Here is an 18,885-nt window from a genome sequence, read left to right on the forward strand (position 1 = left end):
CGCGAGACCGCGCCGCTCAGGGAACGTCCGACGGCGGAGTGATAGTTTCCTCACGGGTGTCGGCGGTGAAAAGTGTGATTCCGCGTTCCCGAGGGGGTTCCCCCCTCCCCGCCCCGCCCCGCCCCGTCCCGCCGGAGGAAATACGGGCGCGTCGCGTTTCTCGGCGTGTTCCGACGGAGAGTGTTCCCCCCGTGGATTCACAGATCCCCGCGGATCCGGCCCGCGGCGGTGGCTCGCGCGAGCGTTTCGCCGTGGCCCCCCTTTACTATGCGGGAGCTCGGCCGAGTCCCTCTCTCTCTATCCCTCCACCCGGCACCCGGTCGGACGTGCCCCGTGATACATTAATTGACAATTGACGAAGGAAGAGGCTGCCGTCTCTCGCTCCTGGACCTCCCCGCCGCCGCCGCCGCCGCCGCCGCCGCCCCCCCGCCAACCCCCGATCGGCGCGACAATGGCTGCGACCTTCGATCAGTATGACAAGTCGAGGTGCGTGCGGGAGAATTCCCATGTTTTGATTCATCGGGAGCCGAGTGTCCGTGCCCGCATTAAGTGTTATATTGGCGTAATGGCGTTTGAAATTGCGTGCGATCGCCGCCGCGTCACGTAACCGGCTGTCGCGCAAAAACCGTGCGATTGTTCTCGCGATTAGTGCTCAGATCTCGGAGCACTGGATAGATCCGTCTTTTGGTCCAGTGCGATACGAAAGTTTCTCGGGTGTTCCTCGGGTGTTTTGATCAGATTGATTTTGCAGGCATTCAACTTTTAACATTAGACACTCTTACATTAAACACTAATTCAAATTAATTAAGATCTTAATGCCTCCTCTCTTCCTTTTTTATTTTTATTCTAGAAAGAAATAAAGAAAGTGTTTTTGGTTGCTTAAAATTTTAATACTTAGAGACAGTGTTGAGTTTTTGTTCTACGTTTTCCCGTTTGTGAGAGAAATTTACTATTTTCCCTTGGCACTCTCTTGAGCGAAACGTATGTAATTTTCTATGAAGAATTATCTGTATCGTATTAACTGTTTGATTCTTTTTTTTTTTTAGCTGGTACTTTGGTGCTATGTCACGACAGGATGCGTCTGACTTATTGATGGGCGAGAAGGAAGGTGGTGTATTTTTAGTACGAGACAGCACCTCCATACACGGCGACTTTGTGCTGTGCGTGAGGGAGGACAGTAAAGTTAGCCACTACATCATCAATAAGATCCAGCAAGGAGATCAGATTCGTTATCGGATTGGGGATCAGATGTTTCCAGATATTCCAAGTCTTCTCGCCTTTTATAAGCTTCACTACTTAGACACTACGCCCCTAATCAGGCCAGCGCCAAAGAAAACGCAGAGGGTAATTGCAAAGTATGATTTCGAAGGCAACGATTCCGAGGACTTACCCTTTAGGAAAGGTACGTAATCATTTTCCTCGATTCCAGTTCCTCTTTTTTTATATAGTCATATTAATGAAGCGCTTGTTACGCAGGTGATATACTCACTGTAATATCGAAAGATGAGGAACAGTGGTGGACAGCTAGAAACAGTGTCGGCCAAACTGGCTCGATACCGGTGCCGTACGTTCAGAAGTACGACGATGATAGTCATATGATAATAGAGAATAACTCGCGGCCTGAGAGCGGCGGCAGCTCCGGCTCCAACTCGAATTCAGGGCCTACGTCGCAGGTGTCTCATGCGGAAACGACGGGACAGGCGACCGTAACGCGAAGATCGAACATTCAGAGAACACTGCCGGCCTTTGCCAAAGTGAAACAGGCGAGGGTGCCGAACGCGTACGATAAAACCGCGCTAAAATTAGAAGTAGGTGATATGATAAAAGTGACAAAGACTAATATCAATGGCCAGTGGGAAGGTGAATTGCACGGCAAGGTCGGGCACTTCCCATTTACGCACGTGGAGTTTGTAGATAATGAGACTGGTGAAGACAATCAGGAGATTTAACAGAAATTCTCCGAGTGTGATGCGCGCGCCGCGTGTGCGACACAAAGGGAAGAAAGACACCTCCTATATTATCAAAATTTAGGATTACTAATAACATCTATTATATGTGCCATTTCGAAGATGTGTTTACGCCTAAGTCTGAACAACTGTACATTCTACATTGCTGCATGTAATATACTACGAGAACGAATCCTAGATTTTTTGTGCAATATGTTGAAACGTAAGGAACGTTTAGAGATTTGCGTTAGTATCTCTGCAGTATGTTAATTTAGTCACGCGTCAATTCATCATTTTATATTATATGTTGCTAATTGCCCAAAGCACAAGCATAATTTTATAAAGTTATTCTTAGATGTAATACGTATTAATCGTAGGTATATATTAATACAATTTTATTTTATGAAAAATTAAAACCATGTTTCAGAAATAAGTGAACAAAATGATTTTTGTATAAAAAGCACAGTATTTATAAGATATATATATACTCTGATATATACTAAATGGTTTTAATTTACAGTTATATTTATATATGTAGCTACCATGTTACATATATGATACTCTACATTTTTCTTATATAGATATTAATATAGCGCACTAGTTTAACATTCACGTATGTATAAGTTTTTATTGTTTATTTAGAAATTTATTAGTGCTCGAGATGAATGGTTCGGTACACGCACAGTTCTTCATCTACACTCAACGACCTCTCATCATGGATTTGTTGATTTTATAGAAGATTATTGATAAATGTAATTTATCACTTTTATTTATAAATATTACAATGGGAAAAAAGTATGTGTGTGCTCATTAAAATGTTTTATTAGCAAATGCTACAGTTATATTCCTAAAGTTGTGGAATAGTATATTCTGCACTGAATATACACCATAATGTCTTCTAGTCATAAGTGACTATGATAAAAGCATACTGTATATATACTTGCTTGACATTACTTCATTTTATTATTATTAACACTTTTAAAAGAAATATCCGAGGCATTTTGAAATATTTCGAATGAAGTACAGTTGTTCTACAGGCTATAAAACCTCGATGTCATGGTACATAAAATACCTGTTAGCCATAGGTTGTGCCACCAATTGGAGCAACACATTGTGCTAGAAAGTTGTATTTATATATAATGATGGAAAGGTTAATTGTATCAAAAAGTTGTTCATAGTTTATGCAGGATACTTTGATTATTGGGAATTATTTTAATAGCAGATTCTTAGATGAATATTGCGTTTTCAATGAAATTTTCATTGGGAACAAATTCTAAAATTATCGACTATTGTGCTGCTATTGAAATAATATGGTGAAACATCTTATATCGGGATTATACAATAAATTCTCATACATTGTGTAATACGTGCTATTTAAAAAAAAAGCGAACTTGTACTATTGATTATATTCATCGTTTTATTATATTTTCGCAATATAATTTTAGATAATGATGCGTAATATACCTATTCCATCACTCGGATTTTTTTAATTTACTACGTGCATTTGACATTTCCATCATCGTCATTATCATCATCGTCATCATTGTAGTCACAAGTTGCATAAGTTCTCCGTAATCTTCCTAAAATTGTGCGCAGTATTAAGATAAATAAAACTGGTAGTATTCCATATCAATAAATGCGTTTAGGCAAGATTCTCTTCCGTTTAATGTTTAAAATACGATAAAATAAAATAATGGTCCAATTTATACATATATTTTTTGTCAATTTTTTGATATGTGAAATAAGGCAAGCTGAACAACAGATAATAGGCAGTTTCTTTGGCAGCATTACGAGAATCGACCGTGTATTTGTATAAGATGAGACAAAGTTTGGAATGTGCCATTATGTATATTTTATCTTTAATTACCAATATTCCAATGACAGATGGTGCTTAAATGAATTTCAGCATATAGTGATATCAACATACAAATGTTTAAATGTTTAAGTAATTTACATCGTATATTTTCACACGATAGTTACTTGATTGTTATGTATATTAATTTGAGGAACTTCTATTATTTCATCAATAAGAAAGCAAAATCACGTTTATAATATAAACTATTTGGATTCACATTTTCACATGCATGACTCATCAAAGCTAATTCATTTGTATGTATGACATATACATGAGACAAATTTAAATATATGGATATAGTAATGTATATTTTTCTATAAGCTTATGCACATATTTTTTGGTTTTTATAATAGTGAACCGATTTCATAAATAAAATACGATAATAAATGATAAGATTAATAATCATTTAGACAAATATATATTTGTGTTGTAATTTATAATAGATTGTAATAATGTAACGTTCAATTATAGCACTCTATAATAAATGATTACGTATGTAGATATCGCTGTTCATTAATTTCTACAACTACATTGTTGTTAGAAATGCATGCTTTCACACGATCGAAAAATATAGCCTTTATTAAAAATAAATTTGTAAGAGGCAAGACTTATATAATGTGTTTTACAACACCTGCATTTATTTCAAACTATACAATGTTAAAAGCACAATATATAACAGGATTTAATGCAACTTTTAAAAAAGAAGCAGGCACGCTATCGTGCTAATTGCGTAATTAATGCTGCACACATTTCGAAAAATTCCATTGTGTGATGACCCGTTGCTTGCGGAGGCGGCAATGTCGGATCTAAACAATATATATATTTTTTTATACGTAAATTATGTATTTAATCAGTAAGTTAGATATATATTAAAAGACTTAATTTACCTCGTCCAATGTCCTCTTCTTCGCTGGACAAAGATTTGAAGTCTAATAAATAACTCTTATGGTCGACTTGATATAATTGTAATGACATCTTGCTATATCTGTCGGTCAAGTTGTTTTTATCTCTTACTCTAACGCTGTATGTGTTTACGATCTTCCATTCCTGAAAAAGACAATTCGCGTGATGTCACGTTTAAACAACCAAACGGTATAGGATTTTAGCAATTCAATAATCTTACAAAATTAAGCGCCTTCATAGCACGATAAACTTCATTCATAATGTCGTTGGGTTTGGATTGCGATCTAATTCCCAAGTGCCATTTCGCTCTCTTTACAGGCGTACCGCGATTGCCTTGCATCTGCGCAGGTGCGCTACCTTGCGAACCTTGACGTTCGCGGTATGCTGTAACATTATCATTACACATATAGTCATGTACAGAGGACAGCTAAGATATTTTTCTAATAATCTCTACAGATTAATTCCTAGGTAGAGCATAGGGGAAGAGAGGGGCCTGTTAAGAATCAATATAGGTCGTATTTGTTTCATTCATATTTTTTACATACGTGCAATTCTTTCTGGATGAGGCCTCAGTGGACTGCTATTTGTCTCGTTTGGGCTGAACGCTACGGGTGGAGGGCTAGACGCCACATAAAAGTCTTTTAATTCTGCCTTGGCGGCTTCATCCGCGATTCTCTTATTGTCTATGATCAAGTGATAGGCGATCGCCAGTTGATCGTGCGGATCGCCGCCCAACAGCGCGGAATGCACTTCCGGCTCTTTCACATTAAACTTCTCGCATACTTCGTTCACGGCATCTATATCGATAACAGATGAATCTTGCTCGACAGGTGAGGGAAACAAGTACGACGGTAAATCCTTCTGGAACCACTCGTGTTTTCTGAAATTGAAAAATATATGCGTTAAGCATAACGATAGTAGTGTTAATTGAATATATTCTGAAAAAATGTATCATTCAATATACTTAATATCCTCAATGGTCGCTCTCTTCATTGGATCCACTTGTAACATGTGGCATAAGAGACTAACAACACTCTTGTTCAAGTATTCTGGGATAGGAAAGACACCGGCTAAAATTAAAGATAATTCTAATTAGTTGCTGCCGCTTAAGATGCCTTTGAGAAATAATCCAGCGCGTCAGCTGGCGTTTCTTCTTGAGGAGGACAACATACATTTAATTTTGCGGAATAGAGTAGGAACGTGCTCGTCGTCGAATGGCAAGGTACCACAGAGCAGCGCGTACAATATAACGCCGCATGACCAAATATCGACTTCGGGACCGGCGTACAATTTACCGGATATCACTTCTGGCGCAGCGTAATTCGGTGAGCCGCACGAGGTACGCAAGAACTCGCCGTCCATCATCATGTTCGACAGACCTACATTTTCGTAGAACATTTTTATCATCTACATGTAACGGGCGTGTCGATTATGCCAATTATATCCAAAGTACCGAAGTCCGCAATTTTCACATGAAGATTGTGATCTAACAGAAGATTTTCTGGCTTTAAATCACGATGTACTATCATATGCCGGTGACAATAATCGACGCCCGATATGATCTGTTGGAAAAATCGTCGCGCTTCGTATTCCTTAAGCTTGCCGTGCTTAACGATATAATCGAACAGCTCTCCTCCCGAGACGTATTCCATTATCATGAATATATCTGTAGGCGTACTTATGACCTGATATCTGTTTACGTGAAACATACATTAAGAAATGGATTATACGAGCTATTTATTTAAAAGGAGACACACGCCAAATATGGAAAATAAACATGTATGTATATCAATGTCTTGTTTGAACCATAAGCTTCTCCCTCCCTTCCCAAAATTAAATTCTCCAAAATTTATTTTATTATTTCTAAAATATAGACAGCTCATAAATACGAATTATTGTATATGAACAGAACTAAAATTCTACGATTAATCAATACTTACAGCTTAATGATATGAGGATGTCTGAAGAGCTTGAGATTTTGTATCTCTCTGCGAATTTTACCTACGACATCTAAACTCTTGATTTTTTGACGATTCAGAATCTTCACGGCGACTTTGTGTTGCGTTAAAACATGTTCCCCAACTATGAACAGTATCACAGAAAGCATATAGTTTTGAGTAGAGTAATAATATAAACTGTATAAAGAAAGACTTTGCGTTATATACGTACTTTTTACTTTACCAAATGTACCCACGCCCAAAGTCTGGCCCAACGTATAGTGACCTATCTTGACAATGGGCTGCTGTTGATTACTCGGCAGTTTTTCAGACATCTTGAGTCGGCTGCAATATAATTCACCAAGTAAAATTGATTGGTCTCAACGTTATGTTATATTCTTAAAGTAACTTTGTAACAATTGCTGACTCATATAAGTTAAAGGGAAACCACGATCAATCCGTTGTGCATTGAGCAATTCATTGAACATTCCAAAGACACTTGAAAATTCAGGATTTTGGAAAAACCACCCTACGTTCTTCGCTTCGTACGTCCCACGATTGCGGCAATGTTATTGTAGCACAACTGATGAGAATATCAAACACAAACATAATGAATTTTAGACAGTTACGATTTTATTATTCTGAGCTAGAGAATTCTGTTTCTCAAATAGGGATAAAACCTCAGATGGGCAAATCTGTCGAAAACAGATCTTGCAGAATGTCTGCTATAAATTTTACTGGCAAAATGCCAGTAGAATCTATTGACAGAATATGATGGCAGGTTGACTGCGGAAAGTGAGGAGAATCTGCCATTTCATGTAGCCATTTAAGTGATATATTCCATTTAAATGATTAAAATGACCAATTCTATTTGATTCCAGCTGGCAAACTGCTGTCAGATTATGTCTGCAAGTTTTACCGACGAAACAGAAGCTTAATACAAGTACACGGTTGATGCCAATCTGCCAAGATACACCACTCGAATCTGTTAATAGAAGGACTAAAGAGGTAGATCAAAAACTGTCAATTGTCATGCTCTTTATTGTAGCCAGTTATGTGCAACGCTTTTGAAGGAGTGGAGTATGCCAGCCAAGAAAATTGCTCGTCACATGTGACAATGTACACCTCATTCACCCAGAGTTTACATAACAAAAGTAACTTTCTTACGCGCGACGCTGCAACGAAATAATAACGAATCGTGGATGTCTCGCGGAACCACGCAGCCAAGATGGCACGGAACGATTCCAATACTTCCAATCACCTGACGCTTATTTACATGCCTCTAGATGGACTTGTTATCACGCAGTGTGTCAATTTGATCGAATCAACCTCATGTCCTGCAACTCGAGTGAATACAATGTGAAAAGCTAATACAAGAATATTCGTCGACGAATTAATCGCAGACGCGTCCGGCCATAAAATTCAATAGATACTTATTTGTCTCGCAGTCACTCACAGCCGAGGGTCGTTGAGGGTAGGTCAACGGGCGGGTCAACCAGGGTCAACGGGCCCAGACGGGAGTGACGGGACCCGCTCGGGAATTGATCTCGAGGACACTCGATGCGAGAAGCGCGAAGTTCCGCGATCCTCCGGGACTCCCAATGTCGGAAAATTAACTCTCGTCTTTGACGCGTAGGCTGCGCGAATCCCCACCGAACTCTCCGCACTCTTGACTTGACGATCCCTAACCTCTCCGTACCTCTTCTACTACGCGCTGAACTGCGCTGAACCTCCATATTTTTCCTCCGCCGCTCCTCTCCTCGATATCACGCATTCGCGACCACGTGATTACCGTTGGACATATGATTTCGATTACTCCGATTTATAATTAACTGGTAATTAACTTAATTATCAAGTGTATCCGTGTGGGGTGTCTTGTACAACGTTGCATCTTAATTTTTATTGTCTCCTTTGTGGATTTATGATTAAATAATGGTCGATATTTTTTTCAATTTTTTTTTTTTTTTTTAATCGGAGTGAATACCATTATAATATCCAATTTTTATCAATGTTAATCTCGGTTCTAATTCTTAGAACTAGAAGAAGATGAAAAGTACCTAAGTTAAACCGAGATTAAAGTTAACCTACATCAGTAGAAGTGGATAATTTAAATTCAATTAAAGACCGGAGCGTAAAACGCGAAGTTTGAAAAATGTAAAAGAAGAAGAAATTTAAGCTAACTCATCGGTATCGGAACGTATATTGTATATATTCTCTGCCTACGGTGCGCAAAATCATTGATCAAGAGACCGTGGGCTATACACGGTGACGCGAAAGTAACCAACGCAACTGCGTTCCGCCACAAATCGAACTCGCCATTGCTCACGATGAGCTCAGTGCGGGTTGTCGGGTGTTTCTGACGTCCAGAGAAGGTAATATCAGTAACATATCTCGCGGACAGCTGTGGCTAACTTGATTTAACCGCGATTTACGCTGCGTAATTTTGCATGTGAAACGCTCGGCGAATCGACGATCGCGTCGAAAATGTCTCGCTAGGGTGTCGTCGCGATACCGTCGTGGCGCGATAACGCTTTTTTTTACGGAGACACACGTCTCGCTCTCTACCTAGCTGTCGTCCAAGTTAGGTTAACTCGCCATTTGACCGTGCGGCAAAGTTTGTTTATTACATAATAATAAACTGGTGTTCGACTAGGCTCAGCCCGTGGCGGAGATGTTGAGACTACCGATCGCGCGGGCCACCGGCCTGGCGGGTGGAAGGCACTGCGCCGTCGGTTTCCACACGACGTCCAGCAAGTCGCAGCAGGAGCTGGTCGAGGTCTTCATCGACGACAAGCCTGTGCAAGTGCCACCGGGAACGACGGTCCTGCAGGTTCGCGTCAATGTTATTTTCCAACGTCGTTCTTGCCTTCGGTTTTCCTCGCTCGTCTCCTCTCGCGAGGAACACGATGGAACTTCTGAATCTCTTTATAGCTCATATATAGATATATGTATAGGCTAACGATTGGGAAGTCACTTAAATTAGACAGCTGTTATATTGTGATGAGTGGACAGGATGAGCAAGTTAAACACTGTACTTGTAAAAGAGACCTATTATTTTTATCAGCACATAGCTTAAAATCAATAAGTACGTATTGGTGGACTTGTAAAAATAAACGTAAAGAAATGGAAAGATAGGCATGGCCGTCATGTAAATACATATAAGCTGACAGGGAAATTGAACAGCTGTTATATTGTAACGAGTAGACAGAACTAAGAGACTTAAACACTGTACTGTAGAAGACACCTGTCATTTTTATTAGCGCATAGCTCAAAATGAATATATATTCGTGGACTTGCAAGAATAAATGTAGAGAAGTCGAAAGCTTGGCATGGTTCAGTAGTATTGAAAGATCTCGGCATAGACGGTTATTTCTATGATAGAAATTTACCTAGAATTCATTGAAAAGATAGTTATAGTTATTAACGTTAGAAAGTGTATTTAATAGTTTTTGAAAGTATCTCGGTTGTCAAATTTATGGAAGATCATTATTTCGAAAACATGTCACTGAGATGTACAACTAGTCGAATTGTTCATAATTTTTTACATTTTTCCACGTTAATGCATACTCCTTTTGCATTACACACTAATAAAAACGATGAGTTTTTTCTGCATACTGTTTGATGTATTTTATTCTTTATAGCTGCTAAGATATGCTTTTTGTAAAAATATAATAATAAAATCAAAACGGCTAAGCAAGTAAGCTTCATTATGAAGACAAAATGATTGCAAACAAGTGGAGACTCTTTGAGGACAAAATATATTTGTTACTATGATATTTCAAGTTATCAGTTCTGTTTCTTTAAAAAAGTTACTCCCATATAAGTGTTAACATTTTTTTTTAAGCACTCTATGCTAAAAGTGGACAATAACATTTATGCGAGAAAATTTTTCTTTCAGGCCGCCGCCAAGGTGGGAGTTGAAATACCAAGATTCTGTTATCATGAACGTCTTGCCGTAGCTGGAAATTGCAGGATGTGTCTTGTTGAAATAGAGAAGCAAGTCAAGGTACGCGACACAATGGGACGGCCAAAAGGATAAGGCGCCTCAACAATTAATTGACTGTACTTTTAAATCCATCTTATAGCCGGTTGCTGCGTGCGCTATGCCAGTGATGAAAGGTTGGAGAGTGAAAACCAACTCCGACCTGACACGGAAAGCCCGCGAGGGTGTTATGGAATTTCTGTTGGTTAACCATCCGCTGGACTGCCCAATCTGCGATCAGGGCGGCGAGTGCGACTTGCAGGATCAAAGTATGGCTTTCGGAACCGACAGGAGTAGGTTCGTCGACATTAACTTCTCCGGAAAAAGAGCAGTGGAGGACAAGGACATGGGGCCGTTAATTAAGACAGTTATGACACGCTGCATACATTGCACAAGGTGCATTCGATTCGCTTCGGAAGTAGCTGGTATTGACGACTTGGGAACCACAGGTCGTGGCAATGATATGCTGGTAAATTTAATATTTCACATGTATTTGAAATATAATCATTCTTATTGCATATTTCAGTTAGGAAAAAAAAGATTAATTATTTCGTATATGTTTGAAAAGTATATGTTTGTTCCGCCAATAAGTGATTAACGAGAAAGACTCTATTTTTAATCGACAATGTTTGGCTATCAGTGTCGTGACAATTCGACCATTGGTTTTGATCGGATTAATCGTCAAGACGTTTCGACCATGGGTTTCGTCAATTGAGAAAAGACCAAAACCCATGGTCTTGACGATTAATCCGACCAAAACCAGTGGTCGAATTGTCCCGATACTGATAGCCAAACGTTGTCGATTAAAAATAGAGTCTTTCTCATTAATTATTTCCTTTTAATTTCTTGTCATATAAGAGACTGTAACGAGAATTCTAGTTTCTGGAAAGATTTAAATATCCTGTATCACATACTTTATATTCTATTAAATGACGTTATTCTCTTAAAAATTTGTATAGCTATATAACGATTTTAAAGGTGGGGACATATGTCGAGAAAATGTTCTTGTCAGAATTGTCTGGCAATATTATCGACCTCTGTCCAGTGGGTGCGCTAACTAGCAAGCCGTATGCGTTTGTTGCTCGTCCATGGGAGACACGTCGTACTGACAGTATTGACGTTCACGATGCCGTTGGTAGCAATATAGTTATCTCTCACAGAACTGGAGAGGTCCTGAGAATACTACCAAGAGTGAATGAGGTAAATACTTTTAATATACTTGCAGCGAATAATACGAAAAAAAGCATGATTTTATTATACATTACTATAATATTTAACGATATAATTTTTCTAGGCGGTGAACGAGGAATGGCTTTCGGACAAAGCCCGTTTCTCGTACGATGGACTCAAGAGGCAAAGACTCATTACGCCAATGATGAAGATCAATGGAAAATTGCAAGCTGTGGATTGGGAGGACGCACTTATCGCTGGTTAGAATTGATTAGTATTTATCATGCGTGTGCATCTAATAGATCCATCATATCTCATTAGTAATCAGATCGTTCAGTAACGTCTTTTATACTGATTAGCTGCTAGATCTCTAGCGAATGTGCCAGCGGACAAGTGCGCTGCAATTGCTGGAAAATTGACGGACGCGGAAGCCCTGATCGCTATGAAAGATTTAGTGAACAAACTGGGCAGCGAGGGACTAGCCACGGAACAATGCTTCCCGAAAGACGGCTCGGGCATCGATCTCAGGAGTAGCTACCTTCTGAATAACACTATCGCCGCGGTTGAAGACGCGGACGTTGTAGTATTAATCGGTACAAATCCAAGATATGAAGCACCACTAATAAACACTCGTCTCAGGAAGGGCTATCTACACGGTGAACAAACAGTTGCTCTTATTGGCCCGGACGTAGACTTAACATATGAACACGAGGTACCGTCGACTTTCATCTATTTTGTGATAACGATATATAGAGTATTTTACAAAATGTAGCTTTTTTAGCACTTGGGAGAGTCTTTCGATATAATAACGAAATTGCGAAACGGCTCGCATCCGTTCTGTGCGACTTTGAAAGAGGCTAAGAAGCCACTTGTTATCTTGGGCGCTGATCAGCTAACTCGAAAGGACGGAGCTAAGATTCTCTACGAAACGCAAGAATTAACTAAGGCTTTAGGAGATAACTCAAAAGTGAGCTACTTCTAACGACTGTTGTATAATAATCTTATGGAAATTTTATTAATTATATACTTTGCTTTAGGCTCCCCAGGATTGGAAGATCTTGAACATATTGCATACAAATGCATCTCAAGTCGCCGCCTTAGATATTGGCTACGGCTCAACCGTAGAAGAGATCAAGGCGCAACAACCGAAAGTTCTGTTCCTTTTGGGTGCTGACGATGCAAATATTACGAAGGAAGATTTCCCAAACACATTTATCATTTATATAGGTATGTATATAACGATGCTAAGGACATTTATATGTAACAAATTAATAGTACTCGTATTTATCTTTAAATATCAAGTTACACCCATAATTTTTAATGAAATCGTCAATTAATGTCATCGAACATCATTTGTGATTCTAGGAAGTCACGGTGATGCTGGAGCAGCCATTGCGGATGTTGTATTGGCTGGAGCAGCGTACACCGAAAAAGTCGCAAGTTACGTTAACACTGAAGGTCGCTCCCAAGAAACGTGCGCGGCACTTACACCACCTGGCTTAGCGCGTCCAGATTGGAAAATCATTCGCGCTCTTTCCGAGGTAAATAAATTCGCATAGCAAAATCTTGTGTAAACATTCCGATCGTTTAAGTAATTAATCAAGACATAAAATTGTATATTTTTGTTAAATTGTTATAGATGGCTGGAATTACTTTGCTCTATGACAATCTAAACGACGTAAGATCCAGGCTCGAAGAGGTTGCGCCTCATCTGGTCAGATATGGCGATGTCGAAGCAGCTAATTTCTTTACGCAAGCTTTGGAGATAGCCAAGGTTTGTATCTTGATTAGACAAACTTCTTAAATATGAGGATAACAATATCAAATATATATTTTGTTATATACAGCAACAGTCCGGAGGATCATTCTTATCAGACCCTGTGGACATCAAACATAAGACGTTAGATCAGTTCTTCATGACTGACGTAGTATCGCGAGCGTCTTTAACTATGGCGAAGTGTGTTCAAGCGGTCATGAAACAACGGCAAAGTGCAGTATAAGCCATCTAATGTTCCACTGGATAAAATTCTCACCTGCTAGTTACTTGATATTACTGGCTAGATATTATGACATCCCACAGCCAGTGACAAAAAAATTTACAGGAACGTTAAAGAGAAGCATCAAGAAGCATGTATTTATAGAGCTCTGTATATTAAACTGCTGAAAATGGGAATTTACAAATGTTGTCCCTGTCAGTCCCATTAATTGTACATTCGTTAGTAGATTAGTTTAAGTTATTTAAAATAAATATAATAAATACATTTTTGTTGGATAACTCTATAAATATCGTTTGTTAAAGACTGGACATCAAATTATGTTGAACATATATAGGAATGTCTGGCGATGATTTCTTCAGTTCACATGCAATCTGCTTTTCAATTAATTACATCGTTTTTTTACAAACTTACTAAACACCTAAATATAGTTAGAACATAATTAGACAGAATTAGAATGATATAATTCAGTTTACTTAAAATATCTCTGTTAAATATCAAATTTATACATTTTAATTTCTGAAAATACGGCTAAATGTCCGTTTATACAACTGTGTGCATGTATTTGTGTACACGTTTGCAAATGTGCAAATATACATTTGCAAGTCTATTTTATATATGTTTACATCATTTATATGACACATGAAATGAAATCTTAGAAAATCTAGAAAAGAAAACTTGCTTGTTAACATAAGAATTCTCTTATTAATTTATCATTAAATTAGATGACAGAAGAACGCCAATTAAAGAGCATCTTAGTTGCTCGATTCTGGTTGATCATCTGTGTCAAGTTCGCCTGAACTTTCATCAGATTCAACCTAAAAAAAAAGGAAGACATTTTACTTATCATATAGTATACAAAAAAGCTTTATAAAACATACCTTATCTCCTAATTCAATTAATCTTTCTTTATACAGTGTAATTTTACTATCTTGATCTGTCAAGAGTTCTAAAAGATCTTCTTGATCCTTCTTCAATTTCTCAAGTTCATCTGTCTTCAATTTCAATTGATACTTCAATTCTGATTCCTTGTTTTCTTTGTTCTTCTCATCGTGCTGTTGCATTATGTGCGTATATTCCGCTAAACGATTTTCTAAATCTGCAACCATCGTTTTATACGTCTGCAATTCCTTTTCCAAATCTAGATTATTACTAGAAGCAATTGTCTGCTTTCCATCCCCTATGTTAGCTTGTGCAGCTCGAAGGACTAAATTTTGATCTCGTAGATGACTAACAGTCGATCGAAGTTCCTGTACTTGTGCCTGCGACAACGTTAAAAATTGTTGAAAAATATATTCTATAAATTTGTTTTTCTCTAAAACGAAAATCGCTCACTACCTCAAGTTCTTGTTTTTCTTTTGTAAGAAAATCATTAGCTTGATTTAACCTTTGAATTTGTGTATCCTGCTCTCTAATAAGGTCTTTGTATTGTGAAACCAATGTGTTATCAGGTAAGTTCATCACAGATAATTGATTCTTGTTCTGATGTTCATTATTAGCATCTATCACCGATTTTATTATAACACCTAGAAAGAAGAAAAAAATCTCATTTGCATTTTTAAAATAACTGACGGTATTAATTTTCCTTATTAATGTAAATTGTTCTAATGTATCTAAATTACCTTCCAAACTTTTTAGCAACCTGCAAAACTCGTGATCGAGTAAAAGTTCCGACGGATTTTTAGCTGACGGCTGTGGATGTTTTAACGTTCGAGAATATATCTCGTGCCTGACAATACCACCGATCGCATCTTGAAACTTTTCCAAACCTATTCTATTCTCTATTAAATTGCACACTTTTTCCTGTAAAACAATACAGAGAATTTATTTGCTGAGATACATGATAACGACGGATTCGATTCTTCATTCCATGTACGAATTTTTAAATTCGTAAGTTAAGAGTAGACGACCCTGACAGAAATCTAGCCATTCTAGTTAAGGTTTTTGTATGTAGCTGACAATTACATCACGTAAAATAGATAAAAGAGAAAGACCGAATCTTTAGAACAAGTCAAAATCCATGAGCCGGTATTGATCGATTGATTGTTATTAATCACACATTAGTTACTTTATATACCAGATTGGCACGAATATTAGTCGGTATTTACCTTAGTATAAGTAGGTACGCTATCGTCGTTAAAGTGTACACAAATACCGATAAGTAAGGCGCACATACTCTGCAGCAAGGTCTCTTGTAAATCGTCGTTATTTTCTTGCGACGACAAGAGGGCTGTTAGATACGCTACCGAAGAGTCGATAGCCAGGAACGATTTTACCGCTAGCGGACAGTACGAGGTCCATCGACAAAGCAGAATCAGCAGGCCCAATTTACACTGCGTTTTGTTACCCTGCTGCAACAACATAACGCATTGTTGCATAAGCGTCACTGGCGGTTTCCCGATATTGGTTGCGAGAAGTACTCTTAAAAGCTGTTCCTTCTGACTTGTGTTCTCGATCAAGGCATGCGACAATGCCACGGCGGAGAACCAATTTGACAGAGAATCTATAGAGAATAGTCCGCCACACAACAACTGTCCTAACAACAGATATACGCGAAATAGTCTTGCGTTATTTCATAGTTCAATCAGGAACGTTTGTCTAGAATTAGAGTTCCTTTGTATTTTATTAAAAAAGAAAAAGCTTTACAAACCTGTAGTTAACGACGGTGCCTCGTTGCCTTGCGGCAACAAAGTCTGGATTAACTGCGTCTGCCCAACTTCATTCTTATACAGGAAGCATTGGAAGCAATATAATACTGAACATCGTAGAACAAACGGTTGTTTTTCGTTCACCATGGACATTAATAGAACGACAATCGCCGGCCTATAATATACTTGTATGTAATTTTTAAGTCATTTATCTTCCGAATAATATGGCACATGTATGATACAAAATAAGCGTACTCGGCATACGTCGGTATACCTTGGAGGAGTGCTCGGTGCCATGACACCCGCCAAAAATTCTTGATTACTAGCATTCCCTCTTATTACCTCCGCTACAGTATTAATGGTCTCCGTTAATACATCTGCTGGCACTCCGCAAGCCATCAATATATCGCACAGTGCTTGCAATAATCCGCACGCTCTCATAGTTCGTTGACAAGCTGCGACTACCTTCACACGAAACAATCGTTATTAATTAAAGGTAACAACCAGACAAATATTGTAAATTCCACACAGCGGCTAATATTTTCGAGCTACCTGAGCAGGAGCACTCGGTGCTACTAGCGCTCGTACAACTCGCACCATGCAGTGAACATTGGACACCTTCTGTGGACTCCATCCACCAAGATTGTTATCCTCCGTTTCATTGGGAATTTGGAACATTGGCGTCAATTTCTGAATATAGCTACCTGTACGTTGCAATATGAAAATTATTACAGAACGGTAAAAATTATACAAGTTGTTAGAGAAATCCAATGACAAGTATATTACCTTCCTTAAAGAAGTTTTGATTACTGACGTTCCCCCTGAGAAGATTTAACATCAGCAGGAGGCAATCTTCCACAACAATACCACCATCCGCGTTGCCCTCTTGCTCAATAACATCAAATATCCGATCAAACGCACTTTCAAACGCCACTATCTTTTGTATGTTAGCATTGCCTTTTGTTAATTGAATGAGCAGCAACAAGACCTACATAGCAAATATAAATAACATATTACAAGCAAAGCTCTTATTATTCCAAAAGCGTTTGTTTAAAAATAATAAATTTAGCATACATCATTGCGTATAACTTCTCTGCTGTCACTCAGCAAGTCCATCAGTTTAGAGACACCCATAGGGCTGATCAGAATTATTTCCTGAATATCTTTAGATCTATTCCCCAGCAAATGCGTCAGTAGTTTTAGCGCTGGCCACCTGACACGAAAGTCAAACTCCTCGAGAAATGCCAGCACCAAACCAACACTGTCCGAGTGCTTAATGAATATTTCTGTAAACTGTTCCCCTATTTGGTTCTTGGAGCCGTGTTCGTCGACTGAAATAACGCGAGGCAATCAGACGTAAAATTGATCGTGCCAAAGAAATAACGCAGTCTTATACCTTCTTCGTCGAACGTTTCAGGATTCGTTATATTGCACAGAGTATCCAAGGCCAAGCCGATTATCTCGCAATCTGTCCTGTCCATCTCCAGCACCTGCCTGAGCGCGTCCATTCCCTGAGCACCCACCTCCACGCGATACGTGCGCGACAACGCCTTGAGCGCACGGCAGGCATCTCTTCTGTCGTCGAGCAGAGTAGAAGACTGCAGTCTGTCCACCAGTCTCTCCACCTGTGTCACAAAAATATTGCAAGGGAAACGGCAACGTGAGCTACCTGTAATTAAGTCCGTCGGCCACAGAGCTTTATCGGATAATTAGCGGCGACGTAAACCCAACAGCGAAGGCGCTTACGACGTTCGTCCAAAACATAGGGAAGTAACCTTTCGTCGGCGCGCGTGAAAACATGAAATATTCATCGGTTCCCACTCACCGTGTCGGCACCCGTCGGCTGCGTACCGGCGGGAGCGGTTCCCAAGACGGATTTCAGGCTGCTTTTGAAATACTCCATTTCTCTCTCTCGGCGAGATTTCTTTCCACCGCCTGTCGGTGTAAACTACACGTCACACGTCGACATTTTAAATCCAAGAGGTGTCTCGAGTCTCGATGCCGCTTCCGCACCTCCTCCCAAACACCACGGACACGTTGGACCCGGTTGCGGGGGGGGGGGGGGAGACGAGGAAAAAGGCACGGTGTAGCTGAAGCTGAAGGAACGAAACGACGAACCTGGATTGGCTTCGCCATGTTGACTCGACGTCTCGGACGAAGTGTGATTGGTTGTCGATAAGTTTGTTCCTCACAGTCGAAATCTTTTGCATTTCGGATCTCGCTTATTATTCTTTTTCCCTCCAATTATAATATATATCTATATTTTAATCTCCAATTATCTAATTGTTTACTTGGCTCGTTTTAGATGCAGAAAATACAACGCGAAGCTGATCTAATATCAGATAATTTACATCGCAATTAATACAGCATATTGTACGTTTATAGTGTAATAAATAATTATTATTATTTATGTTTTAATTTAATGTTATAATGTAATAATTTATATTGTA

General features: G+C 39.0%; 4 protein-coding genes across 15 annotated transcripts; 2 read left to right on the forward strand and 2 right to left on the reverse strand.

Annotated features, from left to right (window-relative positions):
* The first annotated feature begins 78 nt into the window (after positions 1 to 78).
* On the forward strand, positions 79 to 4,302 carry Crk (Crk proto-oncogene, adaptor protein). 3 transcript variants are annotated; one of them, XM_071704487.1, is made up of 3 exons: positions 79 to 486; positions 1,047 to 1,402; positions 1,477 to 4,302. In XM_071704487.1, the coding sequence occupies exons 1-3, from the start codon at positions 452 to 454 to the stop codon at positions 1,947 to 1,949; spliced, it is 864 nt and encodes a 287-aa protein (XP_071560588.1). In that variant the 5' UTR covers positions 79 to 451; the 3' UTR covers positions 1,950 to 4,302. The 3 variants fall into 3 exon arrangements, with proteins under 3 accessions (XP_071560588.1, XP_071560589.1, XP_071560590.1); XM_071704488.1 differs by lacking the exon at positions 79 to 486 and adding an exon at positions 493 to 981; XM_071704489.1 differs by lacking the exon at positions 79 to 486 and adding an exon at positions 493 to 751.
* A 107-nt stretch (positions 4,303 to 4,409) lies between these two features.
* On the reverse strand, positions 4,410 to 8,464 carry Ampkalpha (AMP-activated protein kinase alpha subunit). 9 transcript variants are annotated; one of them, XM_071704481.1, is made up of 10 exons: positions 8,341 to 8,464; positions 6,874 to 6,986; positions 6,645 to 6,786; positions 6,158 to 6,396; positions 5,877 to 6,083; positions 5,669 to 5,774; positions 5,250 to 5,584; positions 4,925 to 5,088; positions 4,689 to 4,848; positions 4,410 to 4,607 (listed from the first exon to the last, which is right to left on the reverse strand). In XM_071704481.1, the coding sequence occupies exons 2-10, from the start codon at positions 6,974 to 6,976 to the stop codon at positions 4,516 to 4,518; spliced, it is 1,548 nt and encodes a 515-aa protein (XP_071560582.1). In that variant the 5' UTR covers positions 6,977 to 6,986; positions 8,341 to 8,464; the 3' UTR covers positions 4,410 to 4,515. The 9 variants fall into 9 exon arrangements, with proteins under 9 accessions (XP_071560582.1, XP_071560577.1, XP_071560581.1 ...); XM_071704476.1 differs by lacking the exon at positions 8,341 to 8,464 and adding an exon at positions 8,098 to 8,239 and having other exon boundaries at positions 6,874 to 7,978; XM_071704480.1 differs by lacking the exon at positions 8,341 to 8,464 and adding an exon at positions 8,098 to 8,237.
* Positions 8,336 to 14,054, forward strand: Nd-75 (NADH dehydrogenase (ubiquinone) 75 kDa subunit). Of its 2 annotated transcripts, none has more exons than XM_071704470.1 (12): positions 8,336 to 8,476; positions 9,295 to 9,471; positions 10,540 to 10,647; positions 10,727 to 11,092; positions 11,602 to 11,823; positions 11,918 to 12,053; positions 12,153 to 12,505; positions 12,575 to 12,760; positions 12,831 to 13,020; positions 13,159 to 13,334; positions 13,433 to 13,567; positions 13,641 to 14,054. In XM_071704470.1, exons 2-12 carry the CDS (start codon positions 9,313 to 9,315, stop codon positions 13,791 to 13,793), a joined length of 2,184 nt encoding a protein of 727 aa, XP_071560571.1. In that variant the 5' UTR covers positions 8,336 to 8,476; positions 9,295 to 9,312; the 3' UTR covers positions 13,794 to 14,054. The 2 variants fall into 2 exon arrangements, with proteins under 2 accessions (XP_071560571.1, XP_071560570.1); XM_071704469.1 differs by lacking the exon at positions 8,336 to 8,476 and adding an exon at positions 8,508 to 9,013.
* On the reverse strand, positions 13,926 to 18,487 carry P115 (general vesicular transport factor p115). The gene is made up of 12 exons (XM_071704467.1): positions 18,261 to 18,487; positions 17,832 to 18,060; positions 17,510 to 17,766; positions 17,222 to 17,423; positions 16,988 to 17,139; positions 16,710 to 16,900; positions 16,438 to 16,610; positions 15,896 to 16,323; positions 15,410 to 15,590; positions 15,126 to 15,313; positions 14,669 to 15,049; positions 13,926 to 14,605 (listed from the first exon to the last, which is right to left on the reverse strand). The coding sequence occupies exons 1-12, from the start codon at positions 18,336 to 18,338 to the stop codon at positions 14,543 to 14,545; spliced, it is 2,523 nt and encodes an 840-aa protein (XP_071560568.1). The 5' UTR covers positions 18,339 to 18,487; the 3' UTR covers positions 13,926 to 14,542.
* Positions 18,488 to 18,885: the final 398 nt, after the last annotated feature.

The sequence above is a fragment of the Temnothorax nylanderi genome, unplaced genomic scaffold (genome assembly GCF_030848795.1).
Source record: "Temnothorax nylanderi isolate EJ_2023f unplaced genomic scaffold, tnyl_v1.0 TNYL_tig0041_pilon, whole genome shotgun sequence".
Taxonomy (NCBI): Eukaryota; Metazoa; Arthropoda; class Insecta; order Hymenoptera; family Formicidae; genus Temnothorax; species Temnothorax nylanderi.

Bases quoted from the DNA above. Each gene is read 5' to 3' on its own strand.
- P115 (XM_071704467.1), bottom strand. From the start codon at position 18,338: ATGGAGTATTTCAAAAGCAGCCTGAAATCCGTCTTGGGAACCGCTCCC. The intron at 17,424-17,509 runs GTATGCTAAATT...TTTGCTATGTAG, and splicing joins GAGAAGTTATACGCAATGAT to GTCTTGTTGCTGCTCATTCA. The intron at 16,324-16,437 runs GTTTGTAAAGCT...ATCTGTTGTTAG, and splicing joins GGCACCGTCGTTAACTACAG to GACAGTTGTTGTGTGGCGGA.
- Ampkalpha (XM_071704481.1), bottom strand. From the start codon at position 6,976: ATGTCTGAAAAACTGCCGAGTAATCAACAGCAGCCCATTGTCAAGATA. The intron at 6,084-6,157 runs GTACTTTGGATA...ACGAAAATGTAG, and splicing joins TGTGAAAATTGCGGACTTCG to GTCTGTCGAACATGATGATG. The intron at 4,849-4,924 runs GTAAGATTATTG...TGTCTTTTTCAG, and splicing joins CTATGAAGGCGCTTAATTTT to GAATGGAAGATCGTAAACAC.
- Nd-75 (XM_071704470.1), top strand. From the start codon at position 9,313: ATGTTGAGACTACCGATCGCGCGGGCCACCGGCCTGGCGGGTGGAAGG. The intron at 9,472-10,539 runs GTTCGCGTCAAT...TTTTTCTTTCAG, and splicing joins CGGGAACGACGGTCCTGCAG to GCCGCCGCCAAGGTGGGAGT. The intron at 11,824-11,917 runs GTAAATACTTTT...TAATTTTTCTAG, and splicing joins TACTACCAAGAGTGAATGAG to GCGGTGAACGAGGAATGGCT.
- Crk (XM_071704487.1), top strand. From the start codon at position 452: ATGGCTGCGACCTTCGATCAGTATGACAAGTCGAG. The intron at 487-1,046 runs GTGCGTGCGGGA...TTTTTTTTTTAG, and splicing joins GATCAGTATGACAAGTCGAG to CTGGTACTTTGGTGCTATGT. The intron at 1,403-1,476 runs GTACGTAATCAT...CTTGTTACGCAG, and splicing joins GGACTTACCCTTTAGGAAAG to GTGATATACTCACTGTAATA.